We start from the raw sequence: 25,683 nt of genomic DNA, 5'->3' as shown, positions 1-25,683 counted from the left end.
TGACTGCCTGTAAGTTCCAGAATTGATTTAAAAATTTTGCTTCTGTCTTTTAAATCAATACATGGGTTTGCTCCCACCTATTTATCTCAATTGTGTGTTATACACCAGCAATCCAGAGAACTCATATCTACCAGTCAGTTGTCTCTTTTTGTTGCTCGTACTAAGTGTAAAACTAAGGGGGACAGGGCTTCTACAGCTGCTGCATCTCGTCTGTGGAATTCATTACCTAATTACATTAAGGAGTTACCTTCAATTTAACTGTTTAAAACTAGACTGAAGATGCATTTCTATACTCTAGCTGATCTTCAGTGATACTGATGGTTCCTTTCTCTTAGTCATTTTTTTAAAATTTACTGCTGGTTTGTATTGTGTTTTATTGTATTTTATTCTATTTATTTTACTTATGTTTATTGTATATCCATCCATCCATCCATCCATTATCCAACCCGCTGTATCCTAACTACAGGGTCATAGTGGTCTGCTGGAGCCAATTCCAGCCAACATAGGGCACAAGGCAGGAAACAAACCCCGGGTGGGGTTTTCTTTTCTATTCTTTTATTTTGCCTTCCCCCGTGCCCTCTATATAAAGGTGAATCATGCTTTTTAGCGACTGCCCCATTCATAGCACTCGATTGATTGTGAACCTAACAGTATTAGGAGTTGTAAGAAGTTTAATGAACTAAGCATTCATTGTCTTAGTAGGCTCAATCCTGGAAAATGTTGGGGTCACTGGGAAAAAAACCTCTTGGTCATTTAGTAACATTGAAAGGGTCCATGTTGCATAACCTATTTACTTGAACAATTATCTAGAGCCACCAGGGGGCAGCAGTTTGACCGGATTGCAGGTGTTTTCCCAGAGGGAAATAATAATGGGGTACATTACAGCAAAGGTCAACTGAGCTTGAAACCAGAATGATGCAGACCTCATCTTGTGGAAGAAACAAGCAAGAAAGACATGCGTGAGAGTGGGATGAAAACTTTCCTGAGACGGATTGGTCATGGAGGACGGGCAAAAACTTTTCCCGTGTCCCTCATAGAAAGGTGAATCAAACCTTTTACAGTATACCCCATATATCTGCTCTGCTTTAGGTTCACATTTTTTCATGTGACTGTGTGTTGGTACTTACGCAAGTGTGTAACGATCTACAAACTAGTTTATGCATGCCATGGCAAGCATGGGTACAGGTATGTGGGACTGCATCTTTTATAGACAGTATTTGTATGAAGCGTCCCACCGATGTGCCGTAGTTTACACTACGAGATCAGTAAATGGACAGATTGATGACACATGTTTAAAGCTGTAGATGGTAGTATATAATAATGTCGGCTGGTATCAGATCCATATTAAATCCGTTTATTTATCTCTAGTTTTCCTGACCATTATATATTCCACACAACATTTTGAACCTAGCACCACGAAGTAGACTGATGTCAAATCCAGGGATTATTCCTGCCTTACATCCTTCTTCCACTATAAGCCCAGTTCCCCATCCATGAACATTTCAGCAGTGTTCTAAATTGCGTCTAACCTGTTCACACGGGTAGTTCCTATTATATAAATGTATGTTAATGAAAATGCACGTTTCTAAATCAGTAAGCTACTGACTAATTCATTGTATCTGTCTAGTTGTATATGAAGGAGCACAAATTTATCTTTTTTTTTTAATTAACAGATAACGTGTAGCTGAACGAGTACCCTGTACAGAGCCAGATAAACAAAACAACACATCAGCCATACGAAATATGTTTGCATGCAAATTCATCTGGGGGTTCAGGTTAAGCTTTTTTAATAACATTCTCAGTTTTTATTTAAGATTGTGGAAAAGAATGTCAAGATAGCACAAAAATCTCAAATTAATTTAATTCTTTTTGACTGCACTAACACGGGGTCTAGGCGTGTAGAATTAAGTGGATTAAAAAGTAATTTGGAGTTGATTTGTGTTTAAAAGGCTCTCTTAACAGGATTTGGGATTAATCTGGTTTTTCACGCGTGAATGGACGCAGGGTAACAGTTTACAAACTGTTACATTTCGGATTAGGGTCGGGAAAAGACTCTGCGAGCAAAGAGGATTCAATAAACGCAGAAACAAAAAGACGATTTCCTAAACTCTTGGTTTGGTAACTTTTAATCTTCTTGAGAAGGTTTCCCTCCTGCTTTATTTCTTTTTCAAGGGAAACTGCTCATTTGTTGTGACCTTTCAGTAGTTAAAGCTTTCGTAAGCTCTGTCTTTATGGCCAATTGTGGAAGATTTCTACTTCCAATTTTATATTTTCACTATAATTGTCTTTAAAATGTGGAAACATTAAGTGCAAAAATCGTACGTGTCATAACAATGTGTTAAACGATAATTTCACCAGGAGAATGTTTCAATTTTTTTTTATTATTTATTTCAAGGACATTGGCCCCACCTGCAGGATCCATCTGGAATTGCAACTTGAATATTATAGACAAGGAATCGCAATACATTGCAGTTATTCCTTTTTTGTTATATTAAATTATAGTCACGCGCTCCACTAATAAAGTATCGTTAAATGTCCACGACAATGCCAGCTTTTGAAACAATGAGTGCTCTACTTTGATTACTTGTTATTAATTGACAGAACGTTTCACACTGTCGTAAAATGCTGTTTGGATGTCTAATGTTCATCGGCTTTCATTACCTTTTATTATTAAGTTTACATAAAATGTATTTTATGCATAAAGTAATGCTTGCCTGTCCACGATCTTTTCCATAGATATCTGTATATCTACCTTTTATGATCTTGTCCCTTGTCTTAGTATCGGAGGTCTTAAATCTTATTTTAGTACACTTTCTAAACGCCTTCTGAGGCATTTTGATGGTTTTGCATAAAGCAGTAAATTTCAGACTCTTTAGCCTTCCATTCATATATATCACCACTAAATTTCAGATGTTCGTGACATAATTTAATTGACATTAATTCAAACGCGAGAATATGTGTATCGAGGGCCTCAGTCCAACCCAAGTAAATTTGCGCCTTTTTTGTGAGCAGGCTGTTCAGAGATGTCCCTTCCATGGTAAGTGTGTTTTTGAGCGACCATATACTGGATAAATTGGATGGACCGATGGAAAATCAATGCGGTTAAAACTACCACGAGTACCATTGTAGTTATAGGCAAAGGCGTTATATTTCAGTCCCGTTATGAACAGACATCAACTAACATTAAGATTCAGCTATAAAAGTAAGCTGAGCAGGTAACGTGGTGTCCTAAAAGGTCAACGCTTGCAGAAGCTGCATGTTATTTTTAAAACTTTTTGACTCATAACAATTTATCTTAAATCGTCTAATAATGAAGGGAGATAAAAACAAATATCTGATCAATTCTAAGTCTGCCTTATGATCAAACGTCATGATGCAGAATGCGGTGCTGAGGACATCGGCGCAGATGAAACTGCAGGTGCATCAGACAGCAAAGGAGGCGAATGGATAAAGGTAACAGAGAAACAGGAGTGTGCTAAAATAACAAGCAAGACCAAAAACAGCTAAATATATCAAATCTACAGTCTTAAATTAAATATTGTGTTATTATTTTGCTGTTAAGAATCATCAAACGCAAAAGACGTTAAGTTGCGAATTTCTGAAAAAGATGCACATTAAGAAATTAACCAAAATGTATAAAACACTAAATATCGATAAATATATGCTCCAACATATTAATATTTTAATAGCTGCAACATGTGGCTACAAAATATACATTGATGACGCTATTAATTTGTTCTTTTTTGGAATGTCAAATTATGCCTGTTACAGAGATTAGCTTAATTTAATAGAAAACAACAAGAGCTTTGCATAGTTTCACGCTTAACTCTCCGATTAAAAAAGATACGTAAAAGGTGAAATTAATTAAGCGCAGTCACAAATCATCGTGACATTCGTCTAATCTCGAATTAAATGAACTGGCAACGCATTTGAACCTACTGCTCTGTTTAGTAATATGAGTGAAAGAACTCGCCTCTGCCCAGGGTGTGTGTGCGTTTGTGTGACTGAATATGAAGATGTTGTAGAGTAATGAGGCGCTCTCGGGCGGTCGTGCTACAGATGTGTGATGCGCATGAATCTGGCTGGGTTTGGAATGCCATGCTGGGCGGAGGGGCCAAGTGGGTCCCCTTGTTTATTAAAGATTAGAGGATTTGCGAGGGTCTGTCTTGCGTGGACGTTGAGCGAATTAATCTCTTTCCTTTTTGTCAGAGTCTAGCTGATGGACGCAGAGTCGCGGAACCCCGTGTCACCCCCACCGTGAGAGTATGTGTCGCCTATCCTCTTCCACTGCACTGCCCCGCAGACCATCTTACAGCATCCATAAGAAGTGAAAGAAGGAGCCGCTCTTGTGCTGGCCAACCAGGTCAGGACTTGGTGCGAATCGCCACTGAGGCGTGTCAGCTGTTAGAAGAAGCTGAAACAAAAAAGAAGAAAACATTGATAGGATTCCAAGTTTATTATTTAACACGACAGTATATAGCGTTTTATTTTTAGTTGGATTATTTGACCAGCTGCCCAGACTATTCAAATAATAAAAACCAAAAACCGACTTTAAATTGAACTCTTCAGCGAAATTGCCTTTTGCATCCAAGAATTCCCGTACTGCATTTACTATATAGTCAGAATTACTGAAACTACCGTAGGATGTCTAATTACATCATAGGATAAGCGAAGAACCATATCTTAGATCTGCTAGTGGAGACGCATGTAGTTACAGGCACTCTGACGAATTCAAGTTATCTAGTATAAATCGTGGTGTCCCGCTGCAGTCGCTATGAGGACGTGCGCTTTCATTTTGGGACTGAAGACGCTGTGGGTTCTTCTCTTCTGTACACTTTCCAACACTCTGGCGGTCAATAACAGCGGGAGATGGTGGTGAGTAATTTATAGCAATTTCCTAATAACAATTTTGACTGCGCGTGCTGGAAAAAGGCAGCTGAAAACCAAATATTTGTAATGCATTACTGCAATAAACTGTTTTCTTTCCTCGTCTCGGATTCGTATGTAGAGTCCCCGAGACATTAAGCACACCCTTTTTAACAATATGTTACAGCTTAGGGGATCGCTTATGAGAAAAATAACGGTGTACGTGAAAACGTTTCCTTGTGCACCTAGCCGGAGATGAACAATAAAGCGCACAAGACAGCACACCAAAGGATAGTTTTGAAGGACATGTATTGGGAAATTTAAGGGTAAAAAGGTATTCTTAAAAGACAAAAGTATATTTTTTTAGTTTTTGTGTGGAAATAAGGTGCACGTAATAAGCAATATCTAAAGGGTGTGTAATATTTAACACCATCCATCCATCCATTCAACCATTCATCCAGCTATCTTCAAATCAGCTTTTCCAACTCAGGACCACAGGGAGGAGATATTATATTATATTATATTATATTATATTATATTATATTATATTATATTATATTATATTATATTATATTATATTATAATGTCATGCCTTTCGTCTTTCTTTTCTCGCATTCACTTAGAAAAATAATTCAAATTTATATTGAATAACGATCTACACATACAAGCTGTTTTAATCCATGTCATCCACAAATATACAATTACACGTGCAATTTGAATAAATGTTTGTAATATTGCAGGGAACACGAATGTTTGTGTGTGTTCTAATGAACTTTCCTATTTATTTCTTTTTTTTGTTTGTTTTTTTGATTGCACATATAGGAATCGATTATAGATTTCTGTTACGTTGGCATGTAATTCCTTAAATTCAAAGATTACTGAATTCTTTTACTACATACTTGAAGCTAACCTAGTACTCTTATATCCTTTAAATATGTTAATTTAAAAGATTCTCAGGCCACTAGTTCTGGCTAGTTGAATAAATCTGACTTACTGCATTTTTAACTTCACCCTTTTTGTCTTTATGGCAATTTTTAGACCATATTGATTGCATTCGGGCAATTTCAGTTTATCGCATTGCCAATTCGCCTTCGGCTTTGCACAAAATAATCTTTCAATCCTCTGTGAAGCGAATATGTGAAGCAAATCGAGCAATTTTAACAAGCCGGTTTTATAGAGAAACGGATGAAGGATCTGAGCATAAGCAGCTTATATCTGAGCAATGTATACCCCTCATCCCCTAGAATAAAACTGCTCGTTCTACAATATGCAGAAGTTAGAAGCCGAGGTGATAATAGCTGGAACATTTGCTTATTTATAGACGAACCTGTTTAAGTGTGGTGTCACGCTTGCACCTGTGCGTTTGACGGCGCCGTGAACTGCTTTTCAGCACCTTCTCTTACAGTTCAGGGGGGTCGCGATGTTAAACGCACTGACTTTCATCTCCAGTGCGCTTCTCCCGATTCCACCCACCTGCTGTATTATTTGCGGTTTCGTCATGCACGCCTTTTCAGACAAACATGGCTTTGTGGTTCAGCCTCAGGCTGCTACGCCGCAATGGTGCTTGCAATCCCTACAGCGGGAGCGCTACAGTAAATCTCTCATCATATACGGACGACCACGGGCACTGAAGATATCCGCTCTCGGTACACTTTTACTTTGGCTTGTCATTAGTGGCCTCCTTTAGAAGGCTTAAAACCAGATGATCAGGTCAAAAATGAAATCGAAATGTTATTGAATAACGAAATAATTTCCACATTCTATAGAAACAATATGACAGGCGAATAATAGTGTGATTTAGAGTTGTGGTACATTGAAAGAGTTCGAAAGAGAAAAGTTAGTGACTGGGGAAATAGGCACTGAGCCTCCAGTAATGATATTAAATCAAATCAACACTTTGCTTTTTGCATAGATTATACAGTATCTGATAAGCGTGAGAAAAAAGAATTGAGGAAAAAGTGGAAATTCCAAATCAATACTCAACTTACCATTAGAGCTGCTATCTATCTATCTATCTATCTATCTATCTATCTATCTATCTATCTATTGATTCTGTACAGTTAATGACAATGTAAAGTCCAAAGGGTTGATCTAATTTCCATTTTCTCATAGTTGTTTGGTTTCTTAGTTTTATCTTCTCTCCATAAGGAAAACTTTTCTCTATCCCATTGCTAATAATATTTGATCATTGAATTGTGTCCTTATTACATAATTTGCATTAGTCCGAGTACTCTTAGAAATGAATGAGTTACATTTCGAGAACTAAAGGGTGACCTCACAGCCACAGAGTCCTGGGCTCAAATCCCAGCCCAGGTCCTATGTGTGTGCAGTTTGCATATTCTCTCTGTGTCTGCTTGGATTTTTCTCTGGGCATTCAGTTTTTCCTCTGACATCTCAAAGATGTCCTTGGTAGGGTAATTGACGATTTTAAATTGGCCTTATATAAGTGAGTGTGGATTTGTAAAAGCTGAATTGATTGAGGAAGTAAAGATTAATATCTTTGTGTTTATTTCAATCACTTTAGAGATTACAAAAACCATGTTTGCATTTGTAAATGTTGTTTGTATCCAAGAAAAATGTAAGCAGAAAATAATTCTCACTGCACCGCCCAATGAGTTCAGGAAGGCCTTGTTTCTTTCACATATTATAAAAATCAAAATCATATGTAACAGTAAATTTTATAGCTCTTTACATAACATCTTCGGGATCCAATAATGATACTCTTTTACTTGACTATTTATTGTATAAATGTATTGTTATGGTGGCGCAGTGTTCAGTGCTACTGCCTTACTGTGAAGAATCTTGCTTTAAATGCTCTTGTCTGTATAGAGTTTTGATGGTCTCCCTGTGTGTGTGTGTGGGTGTCCTTTGCATGGTTTAGTTATAAGGTAATTGGCAACTCTAAACTGGTCTGGTATATGAGTATGCCCAGCAATAGACTGGCATCCTGTCCAGGACTGGATCCTGCTTTGAGCCCATACTACCAAAGTAAGCTTCACCTGAGGCAACCCTGAACAGGATTACAGTAAGTGGATCTGAAAATGAAGGTTAATTTGTAATTTACAGTACATGCCCACAGAACCTGAAGGAGGGATCTGCAGCTGTTTTCACATTTTTCAAAGGATTCAGCTGCACATTACTGTATGCAACAGGTATTGTATGAAATGATCAGAAAGATCTGTGTACTGTGTATTTCTGTCTTTGGTACCTGCTTATAAGACTAAGAAAGCAGAAAATGGATTTAGTATAAAATCTGCTAGTGGCTCACTAGAAACCAACTGTGATGTCTATAGAGCTTTCCTATTCTGCTTTGTTCATATGGATTGTTTCAAACTATTTTGGTGTCCTCCACATCCCGGTGATGTTCAAATTAGGTTACTTGGTGGCTATGAAATGCTTTATCTATGGTGCATAAAATAATTCCCAGATAATATGCCTATAAAATTTGTGTTCCATTCTCCAGGGGCATTGTCAATGTGGCTTCTTCTACTAACTTACTTACTGATTCCAAAAATGTGCAACTAGTTTTGGACCCCAGTCTCCAGCTTCTGAGCCGCAAACAGAGGAAACTAATCCGACAGAATCCTGGAATCCTGCATGCCATCACCAGTGGCCTCCAGAGTGCCATGAAGGAATGCAAGTGGCAGTTTCGAAATCGGCGCTGGAATTGCCCCACTACACAGAGTCCCAATGTATTTGGGAAAATTGTTAGCAGAGGTGAGTTATGATACATCAGGCTGTCTTCAAGTTAAATCTCTAATTTTGAGTAGTACAACATATACAATTAGAGCTACTGTCTAGGCCCTTAAACCACAGTTAAATGTACCCCAGTTTAATATTTGTCTAGTTCACTTCACTTTCTTGTTCAGACTGCTTATATTTACTTTACTTAGATTTTTTTAATTAGTGTATCTCAGTTTTAAGCTTGAAATTAACCTTAAACCATTTTCACACAGATATCATTTAAATCTTATCTTTGCTCATGTATTGACTCTGTGCCCCTGAAAAGGGCATTACAATATTTTAAATTAACACAGTAGCTCTCTGTTACTCTCTGTAGCTTTTCATATTTCACTGTGTGTTCAGTTCTTCCCAACTTCTCTTTTCTCTTCTCTATACTCCAATTGTTACCTTAACTAAAAACTGATCTTTGCTGCTTCATATAGAGAAGGGACATTTTCAAATTTGAGTACTGGTCTTCAGATAGCTAGGCTGATAAAAGGCAGCATAACTAAAATTTATGACAGTAATATTTTGTAATTTTTTAAAGATATTAGCTGGTTGACAGATTGAATTATCACTTTGAGTGACATTCACCATTTGAAGCTGGCTACCTTCTCATGATTCTTGTCTCTCATAATCATGCACACACACACACCCACACATATATGTATTTATATACATATATAGAATATACTAGCCACAGTACCTGTCAACAACAAGTAATAGAATAATTAAAAAATATTTCCTATCTTGTGCACTACATGTACCATCAGCTCCTTTCGTCTGTATTTGTGTTTACGAGCATCTACTAACCGCCGCTCCCTCTCTCAATCACATTCCTGTAATTCTGGCTCAACAGACTCCATCATTATTTTTGAGACACCTTTCTCACCTCCAGACATGTTTTATACTTGCCGTCTTTGGAGGAGACTCTCTCAGCATGCTTCATACACTTTTACACCTCCTCGTGTGTCTCACGTCAACAAAGCTGAACTGACCAATCACACCAAAGCTATACTGACCAATCAGCTTGCTCAGAGGGACAGGGCACACAATCCTTAGTGTTTTATTATATAGTAGATATACATTGTGGTATGTACACCTAGATGTGTCTGTTTGTTTGTTTATTTGACAATGAGCACTGCATAATGAGAGAAAGATATTGTCTTTTGTATTGTGCTTGTGGCATGCCCAGCAACTGTTACAGGTAGCACACCTTTTGTGTTTGTGAAGTTTTGCAGATGAGTTTTGGAAGTTTTATGGCTCAGTGGACCTTTCAAGCCAAGAGTGATAAAGGAACACTCTCTCTGTTCCACTCTGTACCATGGCATATGGCTCTATTGAACCCTTTTCACAGATTGTAGGTTTGTTCTGCTCTTAAACACTTACTATACAGTAACTCTGTTTGGCTTTTTTCTATTGTATATAAATATGTTTTGCCATTTAATAATTTTCACAACTCTGGCCTGCTCTTTGGAATTGCAAATAGCTCTTTTCTGCTCTTTACTACTACTTCATGTAGCTCTGTTCTTCTCTTTCTTATTGCTTGTTACTTTGTGTTGCTCCTTGTAGGTGGAATGTTGCATGTTGTGGAAGATGCAAGTAAGAATTTCACAGTGGACAGTACACGTGACAAAACTACTACTATTGTACATAACTCAATTCTTTGCTAATTCACATTGTTTTGTTCTGCTTTATAAGAACATAGAATAGAAATTTAAAAAGTTTACGAAGAAATAATTAATTCCATCATGTTTGTTTACTATTCTAATACAAAGTTTTCCCAATATGTCATCTAGATTCTTCTAAAGGTTGTCAAAGTTTCTGCTTCAAGTACATGCCTGAGTAGTTTTTCCCATATTCCCACAACTCCTTGTATAAATAAGTACTTCCTGGATTCAGTTCTAAATGAACTTCCTCTTAATTTACAAATAACTCCCTTAATTTATACCATTACACATAGCTGAAGTATGTTCTCTTTTATTGCATGTAGCTCTGTTCAGCTCCTTACCAGTGGATGTACTGTAGCTCTGTTTAGCTCTATGGTAGTCTTCACCACGACATAGTGCTTTTTTCTAGTGTTTTCTTTTGCATATAGTTATGTTCTGCTTCTCCGTGCTTTGCAGAGCCTTCATTCAGTTTACTAAACATAGCTCTATGGTGGTGCTTGTTATTACACAAACCTCAGTTCAACTCTCTACCAGGGCCTGTCGGTAGATGCTCATCATCATTGTGCAGATAAAACACTTATGCTATGCACATCTCAAAACTGATATTTTCAGATATTACACATTTTAGGGTTGCCCTTTGGCAGTATAGTTTTTATCTTTCTCTATTCTATCCCATACTACAGCAGCAAGCTTTTTTTTATACCCTTTATTGATCCCCATTCCTTCATCATAATGGCACTGCTAATGCCTCGTTTTCACTTCCTCAGCATAACTATTTTTTAATTCATCTTTATAAATGCTGTTTATTAGGTGTTGTGTTCCTCTGTAGCACACAGTTCATTTCACTAATGTTTCATCACTTTTCCTCTGTCCTGTTTGTAGCTATTTATAGGTGCATTTCTCCCATGTAACCATGGACCATTCCTTCCTTTCTATTGATATCTTCATCCAGATATTTCAAAGTACTCTGATCCCCATTTCATAATTCCTAATTGCAATCTAAACTTGTCCTTAACTGTTTTTTGACAGGCTGCAGAGAGACAGCGTTTATCTTTGCCATCACAAGTGCAGGCGTAACTCATTCCGTTGCCAGATCTTGTTCTGAAGGTTCAATTGAGTCATGCACCTGTGACTATCGCCGCAGAGGCCCTGGTGGTCCTGACTGGCACTGGGGTGGTTGCAGTGATAACATTGATTTTGGACAAGTCTTCGGAAGAGAGTTTGTGGACTCAAGTGAAAGAGGACGAGATCTCCGTTATTTGACAAATCTACACAACAATGAAGCTGGGCGAATGGTAAAGATTTTCATAAGTGCTGTTTCTAAGTCTAGAATGCATGTGTTAAATTCACTTATTTAGTATTGTGGGTAATATAATATACTTTGGTGACACTATAACTCCATTAAGATCCTCTCTGCAAAGCTATATTCATAATCTTTGGTTTAGATCATATTTGGCACACTATTTGCAATTTAGAATCATTTTTTCTTTAAGTTAGATTTTCTTAGTTGGTGTTCATTTTATAGGAAAGTTACAGTCTATTCTGTTCTAAAATTACTGAATTTGGTAAAACACAAACCAAATGTAGACAGTGTGTCCTTAACTGAAATTATTAGCAGCTTTCTGTGGACTTTAAAATAATGAAATATTTTATCACCCTTAATTAGAATGACAATCAAGAACAGCCTATCCTCTTCATAGTCTGCACATCTACAGTATGACTAGAGATAGTAAGCAGCAGCAAGTGGAGAGCGTGTCATTATTTATTAGAAAATCATACAGTATTTTGGATTTGAACTAGGCTGACTAAGTCCTAAAATTCCAAAGGGAAATCCCATTTTAATTTCTTTCTGATGCCTATTAAGAAGTGTTATATTGACATGAAATCTACAAAGAGCTATAGTCCATGAGTTAGCAGGTGACTTCTTTACTTAAAGTTGATCTAAGTGCTAGAATGATCAGACAACCTGATTTTTCTTGAGTCAGCTTAAATACCATTTTGAAGCCTTGCTTTTGCTAATCAAGACTGGGTCTTCTCAGTATTTAAATCAGAGACCTCAATGGAAAATTCAGTTTTCTCCTTAAAGTGGTTTTGGTGTGGGCAAGTAGGAGGTGCACTTTTCTTTTGACCAGATTACACACTATTGTCTTAGGGAAGAGAAAAGGCCAATCAATGCTTTCCATATACTATACATGAACAAACACATATGCAGACTCAATGCCATCACTTTCAGATCCTGTTGGATCACTGTACACCAAATTATTCTGTCCACACTGTCTGTATATTTATATGTTGCATCATGATGGGGAATCATATTACAGGATGTTACCTCTTTAGACGGTGTGCTAAATTAAAGAGTTGACAATCAGATGTCTTTAAATCTTTGCACAGTATTGTTTATAGTGTATCCTGGTGGTCAATAAATGTCTGTGGAAAACACTGGGTTTTCAGATACCATCAGTGTTTTTGTTTTATGCTAAATCAAATTATGTGGCTCCGTTTCATATTTGTAGTGTTGGAGCATTAATACAGTAGGTGGCATGACTTGCTGAGGGTCACATAGTCAGCCAGTGGTTGGGTCTGAACAAACAACTGGTCTTTCGAGTCAAAACTCCTAATTGAAAGTGTAATCCAAAGCAGTTTATCTAAATGAAATCCCAATATTGAAATATGTATTTTTGGAAAAAATACCTAGAACTCTACATGTAAAGGCACTTTTCATGCTGTTCACAATGAAAGGTCCTATAAAATACTGTGTTGGTTGATAAATGCATAGTAGACATCACGGATAAATTCCTACTCTGGTTTCGTTGTAATCTCTTAATAGTTAAATTGGTTTTCATCTGTCCACCTTATCTACAATGGAGTCGGCTTGCTGACAGTGCTGCATTGGAGTGATGGGAATGATGAGTTCCTCATACCATCTTTATAGAGTGTAAATAAATCCGCACTAAGAATTTCCATTTGTATGGCAAAACAAATTGGTAGGCAGTGTCCGTAAGAAAAGCCCAATGTGAGGATGTGCAAATACCACCCCTCTCAGTACCAAAGAGGCCCAAATTGTTGTGTTTAGAACTGCAATCAGAAGAAAAGCCATCTGTTTGGAAGATGTTGAGGCAGCAAATAACTTGGCTGCAGTTAAACATTAAACCTGTCTTTGTTGGCTGGGAAAGAAGAAGTCTTGATGAAATTATGAGGGACAGTGTCAGCATGTTAAGATCAGATGTGGGTCGTGGAATTTGGGATTTGCATGTTCTCAAATGCAAAGTGCATGCTGACAAAAGTAGAAAGATGGACTGATGATGCTTCTGGCCATTCAAATGTGGCTTGTTTCTTCTGAATAGTATAAGTGCTTCATAGGACATTGAGGGCTAAGTCGTCTCAGTGTGACTCATTGGTTCTAAGAACCCATTGAAATTCCTTTCTTATCTTATATATAAACATCTAAGCGTGGAAGTGTGTATGTCTGTCCATCCCAGAAGTGAGAGGTGGAGTTGGGGTAAGGGCTCCACCTCCAAGGATACACAAGCGAGGCCAGTATGTCAGCAAAATGAAACCTCCGAAGAAAGTCACTTGCTTAGCAGCTAATAAAGAAGTGAGGCAAGCACATCGCCAAAACGGGATCCCTTTTACTTTTCCTCCTTTCGCTAAAACACAAGCAAGGCGAGCACATTGGCAAACCGAAACCTCAGAAGAAAGACACAGTCGCTTAGCCACTAATACACAAGCAATGCGAGCACATCAGCAAAACGAAACCTCCTAGGAGAGAGTTGCCCAGAGTAGTTCCTTTCAATTACCTGACATCTCTACATTTCACTATTTTTTCTGATGATTTCAATAGTTTCTAGGACCCCGTGCTTTTTACAGCACGGGCTTACACAGCTAGTAAATAAAAAAGTCACTGCTGTATAGATTTCAGAGTCTACAGTACACTTTTCTGCACTATAGACTTTCTCTCATTTGTGCATAACACAGTATTGTTTTAAGTGAAAATGTCATACTGTAGTACCACTTGGCATGGCATTGACATTTACTTTCAGTTAATAACAGAAAGTGTCATTTTACAGTGTGCACCTCCATTTATCCATATGATAGATCATTGTAGAAATGGCATAATATGGTATTGTGTATATGTTTTATATGACCACTTATGTTATGCAAAGTCAACCAAACATGTAATAATGTGACCTTATGATGACATGAAGACAAATGACTTTGAGACACATCTACCACCAGTATTGATATCTTCAAGACACATACTTGAAATGCCATTGATTGCCCTTGTCTTTTTTGCATCCAAAGGATTTGCTAATAAGGATGCCTCGTCAGTTGACTGTCTTAGAAAGGCGGCAGATGATTCATGACTTTCCTTGCCTGCACTAGGTTCACTACCCCCTCTCCCAGCCTGGGGTATACTTCCTTCTTACATCAGCAGTGGCTCAAAAGGGACCAGATGAAAAAGAAAAAATATCCAACACAATTCAGCACGGCAGGTGGAAAGAAGATCTGCTGGGAGCTTGGAAGTATTTGAGATGCAAAAGTGATTGATAGATTGAGTTAAAGAAAGGGACAGAGCTATTAATCATTGGCCAACACATAAACATTTTTACTTCAGCAGTAGCAGCCACAAATTACCTTAGAAACAAAGTCTTATTTATGCTTTAGCATTGGAAAAACTCAAACAGGTTCCAAAAAGATGTAAATTTGTTTATAAAGCATATCGAAAGATAAAGCAGTCTATAAAGTATGTAGACAAATCACATCAACAGATGCCTCACACACAGGCACACATCTTGTTCTTGGCATATATAGTTATGGCTACAAGATACCTATTAAGTACCCTGACAATCATCAGAAATAACGGTGTCAGTTTTTAGAGGTGTTTTTTTCACTCACCAAACTCATTTTATTTAATACTTCTTAGTTTTTTAAATTGTGACTTACTCATAAGTAGGATACAGAAGTGTAAAACAGAAGGTTGCCTCTTAAATCCCTTCCTCTGAGTATGTGATAATGAGCAAGAGTTAAACTGCCTGTGTTCCCATTGCAAAAATGATACAATTATCATGATCCTGTTACTCACTTCAAGAAAAGCCATCAGCTGATTAAATAATAATGTAATGATAGTGTTTTAAACAAGTCAAAATAGATTTGTGCAATGGCTACAACTGCTGCCTTATAGATCCAGATTTCTGGATCTGAATCCTATAACTGTCTGTGGTTTATAGAAAATCTGCACATTCTCTCTGTGTCGGCATATTATCTGCACTGGGTACTCCGGTTTTCCTCCTCACTGGCAAATCTAAAATGAGTGTGAGCAGTGTACTGAAGACTTATCCCAGGTTGGTTGATTCCTACCTCCCTTGGTATTGGGTGAGGCTTTGAATCCCTGTGCCCCTGAACTTTTTTTAACCATTATTCTGAAATGGATGCACTAAAAACAATTTTAACATACTTTACATGTACATTAGACTTTTAGATTCATATTCCATTCATTGACATGCAGGCAGACTCAACAACTTGAATGCGACCTTACAGCGACCCCATGAGGAATCTGCAGCTGCAATCAGTGAAGAGTGAAATATGGTTTGAACATCAGAGCAATCAACAAAAATTAAACTCTGCATTAAACATATGTTTAGGACTGTATATATGACTAGTATTAATATATTTACTTCTCAGAGGACAGTTTTCTGAATTTATTCTCAAATAGACAAGTGCAATATAGTAATCATAAAACAAAATGGTTATGTGGGCTGTTGGAGACTATCCTAGCTAGCACAGAGCACAGGGCCTGAACAATTCCTTGAAAAGGGTTCCAGTACATCACAGAATAAACACACACACACACACACCAGGGCCAACTTAGCATCACCAGTTCACCTAACTGGCATGTGGGTGGACAGTGGGAGGAAACAGGAGCACCCGAAGGAAACCCACTGGGAAAATATGCAAACAATATTTATATTTAAACATTAATATATAATAATGTTTTTCATTTTCATGCTGAGAAACACTAGAAAATAGGAAAAAATAAAGTAAGGTCAGATGAGGAAAAATCAGTTGGCAGTGGAGGCGAGGAAAAAAAAAATCTGTAATTGAGGTAGACTAAATATGTGGCGTGTAATGGTATGGAAAGGCAAATTCTGAGCCTGCCCATCAAAGCTGGTGTTGTAGCTCTCATCTGAGATATTCACGTCTTTGACTATGACTGTATTGTGTGATGGACTGTTGCTACATTCATCCATCCATTCTAAGGTTCTGTTCCAAAGACAGGATAGGTATTTGGGCAAGGTAGAAAAAAACAACAAGATCCAGTCAATAGATTATCAAGTAAAAGTAAAAATAGGTTTAGTAAGAATTGGTCATGATGATACCCAAAAGTTAAGTTTAGACAAAAATTACTCACAAACATTATTGCAATATGAACAGCCTTATCAGCAGCTCTAACAGATCACAAGAAAGTAATTATAGGACTAGTAAAGAGAATGGTGTGTATTTAATACATACCAAATTGAACATGGTGTTTAAATTCGGACTTTTGGTAACACCAAGAAAAGAACAAGAAAAGAAGAAAAGAGTCTTCTCCTACTGTCCCTAAACCAAGAATAGAAAGTCAACACTGGAAGAATATATTGTAACCAAATGTGTTAAGATTATACACATTTTCAAGAGAACATTTTTAATATGAAAAAATAAAATGTTGAACTCTTGAGGCAAAAACTATGTGAGAATTAACTGAGTACTTCTTAATGAATATGATTATCAAATAAATCTGAGCATTTCTGTACACTCTGCACATTTTCTTAATGATTCACTGGAGACTTGCCAATGAAATATCTTTGAGGATGTTAATCCTCCTCTAATTTCCATCCTTCTTAAATGAAATTAGTCTTTTTCTGATATGTTTTTTTTTTTTTATTAATTTTATTACAATCAATACATAGCAATCAAGTTTTTACAAAAAAAAAAAAAAAAGAATTATGCTAAGAACAGATCGATCCCCACCCTTGAGAGAGAGAGCAAGCCAAACGGTGTAAAATTTAAGGCTTTTAAAAATACCTAAATCAACAAATTCTCTGTGCTTTATAAAATCATTTCAAAATATTACTGATTAGATCCTGCCATGTTTTGAAAAAAGTCTGCACAGATCCTCTAACTGAGTATTTGATTTTTTCCAATTTTAAATAATATAACACATCAGTTTCCCACTGACTTAAAAGAGGAGAGTTTGGGTTCTTCCAGTTTATCAGAATAAGTCTGCGTGCCAACAGTGTAGTAAATGCAATCACAGTTTGTTTGTCTTTCTCCACTTTAAGACCCTCTGGAAGAACCCCAAACACAGCTGTTAATGGGTTAGGAGGGATTGTGAGTCCAAGACTGTCTGAGAGGTAATTAAAAATTTTTGTCCAGAATAATGTTAATTTGGAGCAGGCCCAGAACATGTGACCTAGTGAGGCTGGGGCTTGGTTGCAACGTTCGCAGGTTGGATCATGCCCTGGAAACATTTTGGAGAGTTTTAGTCGAGACAGATGTGCTCGATATATAATTTTGAGTTGTATAATTGTATGCTTTGCGCATATGGAGCTTGAGTGAATTCTCTGCATTGCTACTTTCCACTCCTTTTCTGATATATTAATTGAGAGGTCATTTTCCCAGTGTCCTCTTGGATCTTTGAAAGGAAGGGATTGTAAAAGGATTTTATATATTGTAGAGATGGAGTCTAACTCCTTGAAATTGAGCAATAATTTTTCCAGCGTGGATGAGGGTGCAAGATGAGGAAAATCTGGAAGGTTCTGTTTAACAAAGTTCCTGATTTGAAGATAGTGAAAGAAATTTGTAGCTGGAATGTTAAATTTGGAACGTAATTGTTCATAGGATGCAAAGACGTTGTCTATATAAAGGTCTCTAAGCAAGTTAATTCCAAATTTTTTCCAGATATTAAAAACTGCATATGTTTGTGAGGGTTGAAAGAGGTGGTTCTTTTTTTCTGATATGTTGAACCAGTGCATGATCACTAATTCACCAGATCTCATGATTTAAGTGGGTATCATAATGCTTTGATCATTGTCCTGATTCCAAGCTTTTTTGTTTCTATTAGTCTGGTCCTTTATATAGTCATGAATTGATTAAAGATGTTCCAACTAACGACGTCACACTTTAATAATGGAGCTTCCACAGGGATACGATGAATGAAACTGAACAGTGTCAAAACACGGTCATAAGCTGTAAGGGTAAGTTACATCAGGTCAGGTCAGGTGTATTCAATTCATCCATATGTTGAATTGCTTAACGACAAATGCAACTAAAGACGTTCTGTTCAGAACAATATGCTATCGATAAGTGAGACATGCCTGTTTTTGGTTCTTTTTGTCCTCTAGTGTTATCACATCTCTGTCCAGACTTCTGTTCCTATTTTTACTTTGAAAAACTTCTGCCACACTGTGGTTCTTCTAACCATTATGGTCTGACTTTTCTGGAAAGATCAACATGGTTATGGCAACTAATCAGTTCCAGTGATCTGCATGATTTTTTGGCAAAAAAGTATCTTAATTCCAAATAAACAATAATGTACGCTACATTTAAAGACTTAGAGATGGCTCACCTGAGGGCTCTGATTATAGTATTTTCTCTTTATTTGAAACCATTAGGAGATATTATTTAGTAGCATATTATCTCATATTTTATTTGCACCTTACCTGTAAACTATGATTATCAATAAGGCTTCACAATATTTAAACTGTAACTATTCAAGTAAAAAGTAGTCGAGATTTAACTACTAATCCTTAGTATCGGAAAAACAAAATTTCTAAGTGGAAATTCTGTAAACACAAAAACACTACTGTTAATTATTAGGTTAGCAATATCAAATTTTAGTGTTATTGAATTTAGTTACAGTTTAGCTGTTTTATTGTGAACTGCTATATGAAAAAGTTGTTATTATACTGCATGACCTTCTCCATGTTAAAAGAAATGGAAAAGTACAAAGTTAATGGTTAAACATCCAGGACATAGAAACACTACTTCATTTATTGCAACCAGAACTGACTACTGTAATCCTTCACCTAGACCCCTTGCTGTAATTACATCCAATCAATTTCAAAATCTGAAGCAATGGTGCAATTGGTGGTTGCATATTTCGAAGGTATTTCAGAGAGACTGCAAAAAATGTCCACGTGTAGCTCTTACTTTCAGACTAATTATAATATTTTATCATTGTTTCTTTGCACTGGGATATATTATTTATTTTAAAATCTTATTGTTTTGATATTTTTATTGTTCTGTACATTTTTCAAAAGGCACCTGCATTTTCTTACTTGGGACATCGCATGTGGCTAGGCAGCATGGTGTGCAATTTGGAGGTACATGACCTTGGCACAAACAAACCTGAAAGGAATTTGCCAAGTACAGCAAAGCATCCAAAGTTGGACCCACCAAAACAAAAGTCCCTACAAGAGATTAGCACTTGAGCAAACAATAAAACAAAGCCATGTTTAGGAAAGACTTCTAGTTTTCATCTAGTGTAGTCTCCAACCTTGATTTTGGTTTAGTCCTTGATTCCAGAGCATCTCTTAGCTTTCATAAATTGCTTCCCTTAAGTGATGGCACCCTAGGTAGCTGCCTGTGTTTCCTAGTGGATTTACTGGTTCTGTATGACATCACTTTCTGTCCTAGGTCCATTATTTTGAATTAATTTTTGGAAGGCAATTGAGCATCATTCTATAGCACAGGGATTAGCTCTGCCACCTCTGCAGCCTGTTTACTCTCTATGTGGTGTATGCAAAATTATGCAAATTCTCTGAATTTCTGTCTGTTTTTTCTCTGGGTACTTGGTATTTCTTCTCCAAAGGAGATAAATAAACATCAGGTTCATTGGTAAATCTAAATTGGCCCAGTATGAATCAGTGAGAAATGGAATGGTGTCCCATCCAGTGTAGGTTTTTGCCTTCTTCTGATCTGATAAGAATTGTATCTGGATCCTCAATGTCTTGTAATAGAAAACAATCAGTTTTCAAAAATGGGTGGATGTAATTATAATATTTCAAAGAGGCCTGGGTAAAGCATTACAGTAGTCAGTTCTAGTTGCAATAAACTAATAAACTAGCTTTTGTGTGTCCTGAAAGTTCAGAAAACCATTAAATTATAAGATTTTTCGTTTGCTCTGTATTAATGGATTTTGTTTCAGAGTCTATTGACATTTTTGGGAGGTTTCTGATGTGAGGGAATCTCCCTATATGATTATTACATTTGAATTATTGTTTCTGGATATATTTTAATAATTGTTATCATTGTGTGTTTGTTTTAGTGGGTTTCCATTTTGTTGATTCATGGACGCCACTATTTTGAGTAGCTTTTGAGTAGCTTTTATTTGGTGTGGATCTCTGTTTCAGCGCATTTTGACTCTTCCTAATGACTTAGGATTTGTGAATTATAATATAGCAAGCAGTTTTAAAAGTTTGCCGTGCATTATGGATTTACTTTCTTCATCTCCTGGGTTTGATTTTATTAAGTTTAAGATTTTGATTAATCTCCTTATCCTTTTTTGCCAGTGTATTTTTGTACTAGGGAAGTTTGAGTTTGAAAAAGCAAGGGGGCTCTGACTATGCCATGACTCAGTAGTCCTACTAACTTTTCAGCCTGGCAAATATACCACTCATACACTACAACGTCTTTTTGTAAAAAGCTCTTTGCTGCATGTAGGTGGAGAGAGCTATGAACAATTCTAACTCAAGAAACAAGTGCATATTATACTAATTACTAAATACAGAATTAGAACTCATCAAAGTACAGATTTGTTAAAACACATGGAGAACAAGGTAGAAAGTTATTAGACATAAATAGAAACCAAAAATATCTGTGCATTAATTAATTGATGGACTATTGCCAGTTGACAACAAAGGAAATTAAAATTGTTAAAGAGAAAGTCAGTGACAAAGTTAGACACAGAGAAAATCCTGGAGGTTTCATACATCTACCCACCTACCCATCTACCTGACATTCCATAATGGGGTCGTGCTGTGCCATTCAATCTGATGAGGGAATCTTTCCATCTGGTGATTTCAATGCCCCTTTATCCAGAATGAGTTTTCCATATGCAGGAGAGCAGCCTGGTGGTAGAGCAGAGGCACCAAGTGCCAACTCCAGATACTGAGGAAAGACGCAGACTAGAGGAAGGTTAGTAACAGTTTAGAAATATTATATTACTTATATTTCTGTGCAAATACATAATGAACATAAATTTAATTTGAAACTAAAATTATTATTTTTTTCTCTCTCTCTCTGACTTTTTTCTATGTGGCAGAACATTAGATTTGCAATTTTCCTATTTTTCTAAAATGTAGAAGGTCATACAGTATGTTAACAACTATCTTAAAGATCAGTGTGTGATATTCATCATGATTTAATGCTTGGTTTTATTTTTTTCTATATGATTCTTGATATTGTTTTTGGGGTTTTTGAGACTCAGGGATCTACTGGTCACATTTATTTTATGTTTCACTGCATCTTTACTAAAAGTAGTTATTTTTGGGCTGTCCCACTGTGCTATCATTTATTTATTTTTTTGGTGACTGCCATTTTGGGACTTTAATGTTGCTGGTTGCTTTGTTGTTTGCTAAACATGATATCAGGGGTTACAGACAGTCAGCCCCTTGGAGTTGTTTGTTTGTCCAAGTCTGTGGATTCAACCTAAAACTCTAGCTTTAATATTGTTTGTTACAAGAGGCTATCTGGTTACAAATTATTTTTGTGAATATGATAGTAGTTTTTGTCTTACATTTTGGGTCTGGTTATGTTAACTTTTGGCTACTGATTCTCTTGGTCTTGTTCTTCACCACAATTATTGTTTCAACTGCCTGGACCTTGTTCATTGAATTATTTGACCCCTGGTCTACAATCTTGGTTTTTTCACAGCCTTATTTTGTCTCCTGGTTCTGATTCCTAAATCAACTGTCATGCCATTTTAAGTCCAATGTAACACTGAAACTATATCCAAATTCAATAGTGCTACAATTTAATCCCTCTAATCTTAGAGTTGATAGTATTATATTGGCTTCTGAAGAATTTTCACAAATAGCAATTCTGTTTTTCCATGGTTACAGACTAGTTGTTACATCTCATCTGCATTTTACTCATTGAGACAGTTAGTTAATAAAATATTGTGAAGCTTCATTGATACTCACAGTTTAAAAACAGCATGTAATGAAACTGAATAGTGTGATACTAAATGATTACCTCATGACAACATATAAAGAAAGAAATAGCATAAGTGGAAACCTTGAGTTTATCTAGTGTGACAGATAGGGGGCGCTGTCGTCACCTTGAACCCTCAGATCAGACACCAGATAAAAGTCCAATAATTTTCTTTATTTGGACAAAACAGTGCACAAAGCACCCTCCTCTCCACAGTACTCATAAACAGTAAACAAATCCACAGATGCGTAGTCCCCTACCACCCGACTCAGCTCGCCTGTCTGGGATCTCCCACAGTCTTTTACAGTCCTTAACCCGGACGTGTTTCTTTCTCTCTGTCCATGTGACTGGGAATACTTCCGGGTCAGATAAAAGCTCCTTTTCTTCGTCAGCCCGGAAGTACTTTATTTCTTCTGTCCTCGTGACATGGAAGTACTTCCAGGCTATATGGAAAATAAATGTCTCTGGGCCTCCCTGCAGCAGCCACTGATGGCACCGACGTTATCCAGCAGGGCTGTACAGGAAAACACCAATGTCCATGATGCCCTGCTGGAATTTGGGGCACCTCCATGCTGTAGGAAAGGCTCCATCTGGCAGCCTGGGGGTATTGGCCGGGATGACTGGCCGGCCATATACCACACTAGCATCAAATGAGAATGAAAGGAGTAAAACAAGAAATTAAAATTAAAATACAAAATAACAAAAATATGTAGTGTTCAAGCTATGGTTAGGTCTAAAAGTGTAATGATTAGTATATATTAAAATATACTTAAAGGCAAAATATAAGGATGTCTTTTGAATATCAAAAACCAAACTGAAAAGTTCTAAATAATAGTATTTAAGAAGATACTAGAAATGGCAGGGTTAAATTATATTCAAGACTTTAGAAATAAACTGTTATTTTTTATCTTTTTATAACTTTGGTGTGCTCAGATTTTAATGTGAATGTTTTAAATAAAGTTCTGACAAGACATATGTAAAGATAATAGGGATAATGATGACCAGTTACGTCATACTAATTATGTTAAACGCAGGCTCTGCAAGTTGTTGTAGTTAGGTCTAAGAGATAGGCTATTTGGTTTCATTTTCAGTAATAACTGGTAAACTTTGCTGCTTTTTTATTAACTTAAAATAGTGCATGCAAGGACACATTGTGTTTAAACCTTCAATATTAATGACATGCATATATTCTAGTATTTAGTATTTCCCAAAATGGGAAATTACTGATACAGCGCATTGCCACACCCACCACATAACAAACCAACTCAGGATCCCAGATTACAACCCAAGTGCGGCCATGCAATGGGTGACACCTCAGTACCACACTAGTTCAGATGGAATGGAACAGTGTGAGGTTTGCCACCAACCCCCAGATTTTTCCCTGCAGGTTGGAAACCTACATAACATAAACATAAAGAACCTAAAATTCACAAAATAAAACTCAAAATGCCATTAATCATAAATTAAAAAGGAGAAATTAAATACTTCAATTAAATGAGTAAATAAGAGAGAAATAAAGAAGGAAAACTGAATTTAAAAATAAAATGAGCTCAAAAATAAAAAGCAATGAAAAAACAATAAACAAAAACTCTAAAAAACTAAACTAAGGAAAGAGAAAATATCAGAGCCAAAAATTCAAAATCCCCTAATTAAAAAAGCTAAGCATTCCAAACTAATTTTAATAAAAAGAGATTGCCTCACATTCAAAGAACAAAGACAGCAACTGTCCAGGAGTCAGCAGGGGCATCACGGTGCATAAACGGTGCGTACGCACAGAAATGTTGCGTAAAGAATTTTTCCACGTTCAAATTGCAATGTATAAAACCTACACTTGGCATAAAGCCACGCACTTTTCCACGGTACCTCATACTATATCGTACGCAAGTTCTCCGCTCGGTTTTGCAGACTGGCGGCACCCAGCGTCAAAGCAATGCTACTGTTCCTGTGTGGTTACACCTTATTTTCCTGATTCGGCTTTATAAATACACTGAAACTAACCGCATATTGTTTATTAGTGTAATGCATCTGATTGTAATTAACTTGTAACAATATAATGGTCTAGGAAATAGCCATAGCATTCCAAATACCATAAATGCTTTAGCGTTGTTACTCTCACTGCACCTTTTTTTATTTCTTTCAGCTGCTTCCGTTAAGGGTTGCCACAGAGGATCATCTTTTTCCATATTACTCTCACTGCACCACTCAGAGTATTAATATCACTGTATCTGAGTGGGGAATCACAGCAGCAGCTGATCGGAAAGAGAAATATCGTTATACAGCATCAAGCACACGCTACCTCAGCCACGGCAAAATGTTTCAGAGCCTTTCCTGTAAAGACCTCGCGGTTCAGAAACAGCCAATCAGTCCATTAATTGCACCTTGTAGAACTGTTTGTACTTATAAGGGCAATTACCCCACTGTAAACTTGCACTACAGTTATAATATTGCACAACATGCGCCACTTTATAAAGCGCGTATTTACATATGATGACGATATCATTTTTAAGATGAAATGCAGTAAAATATGTTGATTATATTATATAGATAAAACTTTAACTTCATTTAAATAATCTGTATTGTTAATAATTAAACATGTGAGGACACAGTTCTGCAAAGCTAGATAGTTCATGGATTGATCCTACCTTGTGCTGTATTCTTTCTGGGGCTGACGCAACACTAGAAGGATAGATGGATAGAATAACTAAACTTATACTACAACAATATTTCAATGTTCCTTAAATGTTTTCAAGAATCATCGTTGTAAGCTTACAGATGGCTTAGTGTCTATTACAGAGCTGATTGTCTGGTGATTGGGTATTTGGAGAAAGAAAAATAAGCACAGGAATTGGGGGTTAGTACGTTTGAAAGAGACAGTACTGCTACAATAATTTCATCGATGGTCACACACAATCACGCACCGTGTTCCCCTGTTTAATAACGTGCTTTAACTCTTATCATCATGAAAAAGATATCATGTATACATCTCAGTATTTTAATTATTCAGAGAGCTGTAATATCATGAATGTAATGGATTCTGTGTCCTGTCGGAGAAAGAGAAAGCGGAAGCACGTAGTGATTCACACACACAGAGCAAAAGATCAAATACAAAACAAAGCATTTAACGTGCTACTTTAATTATGATGTGATCTGAGAAACTGGTTAATTAAACGATTTTAAGATGAAGTTTATGATGTTCTACTTTAATGACAAAATAAACTATGCAATTAAAGTG

General features: G+C 36.7%; 1 protein-coding gene across 1 annotated transcript in view; it reads left to right on the top strand.

Annotated features, from left to right (window-relative positions):
• The first annotated feature begins 4,088 nt into the window (after window positions 1-4,088).
• wnt1 (wingless-type MMTV integration site family, member 1) overlaps window positions 4,089-25,683 on the top strand; it is a 36,097-nt gene continuing 14,502 nt past the window's right edge. Inside the window, exons 1-3 of the mRNA XM_039747241.1 lie at window positions 4,089-4,875; window positions 8,330-8,583; window positions 11,289-11,554. Of these exons, the coding sequence (XP_039603175.1) occupies window positions 4,775-4,875; window positions 8,330-8,583; window positions 11,289-11,554 (621 nt within the window). The 5' untranslated portion in view covers window positions 4,089-4,774. The remainder of the gene's footprint in view (window positions 4,876-8,329; window positions 8,584-11,288; window positions 11,555-25,683) is intronic.

The sequence above is a fragment of the Polypterus senegalus genome, chromosome 3 (assembly GCF_016835505.1).
Source record: "Polypterus senegalus isolate Bchr_013 chromosome 3, ASM1683550v1, whole genome shotgun sequence".
Taxonomy (NCBI): domain Eukaryota; kingdom Metazoa; phylum Chordata; class Cladistia; order Polypteriformes; family Polypteridae; genus Polypterus; species Polypterus senegalus.
The sequence above is the reverse complement of the archived record's forward strand: the minus strand, read 5'-3'. Positions and strand labels throughout refer to the sequence as shown.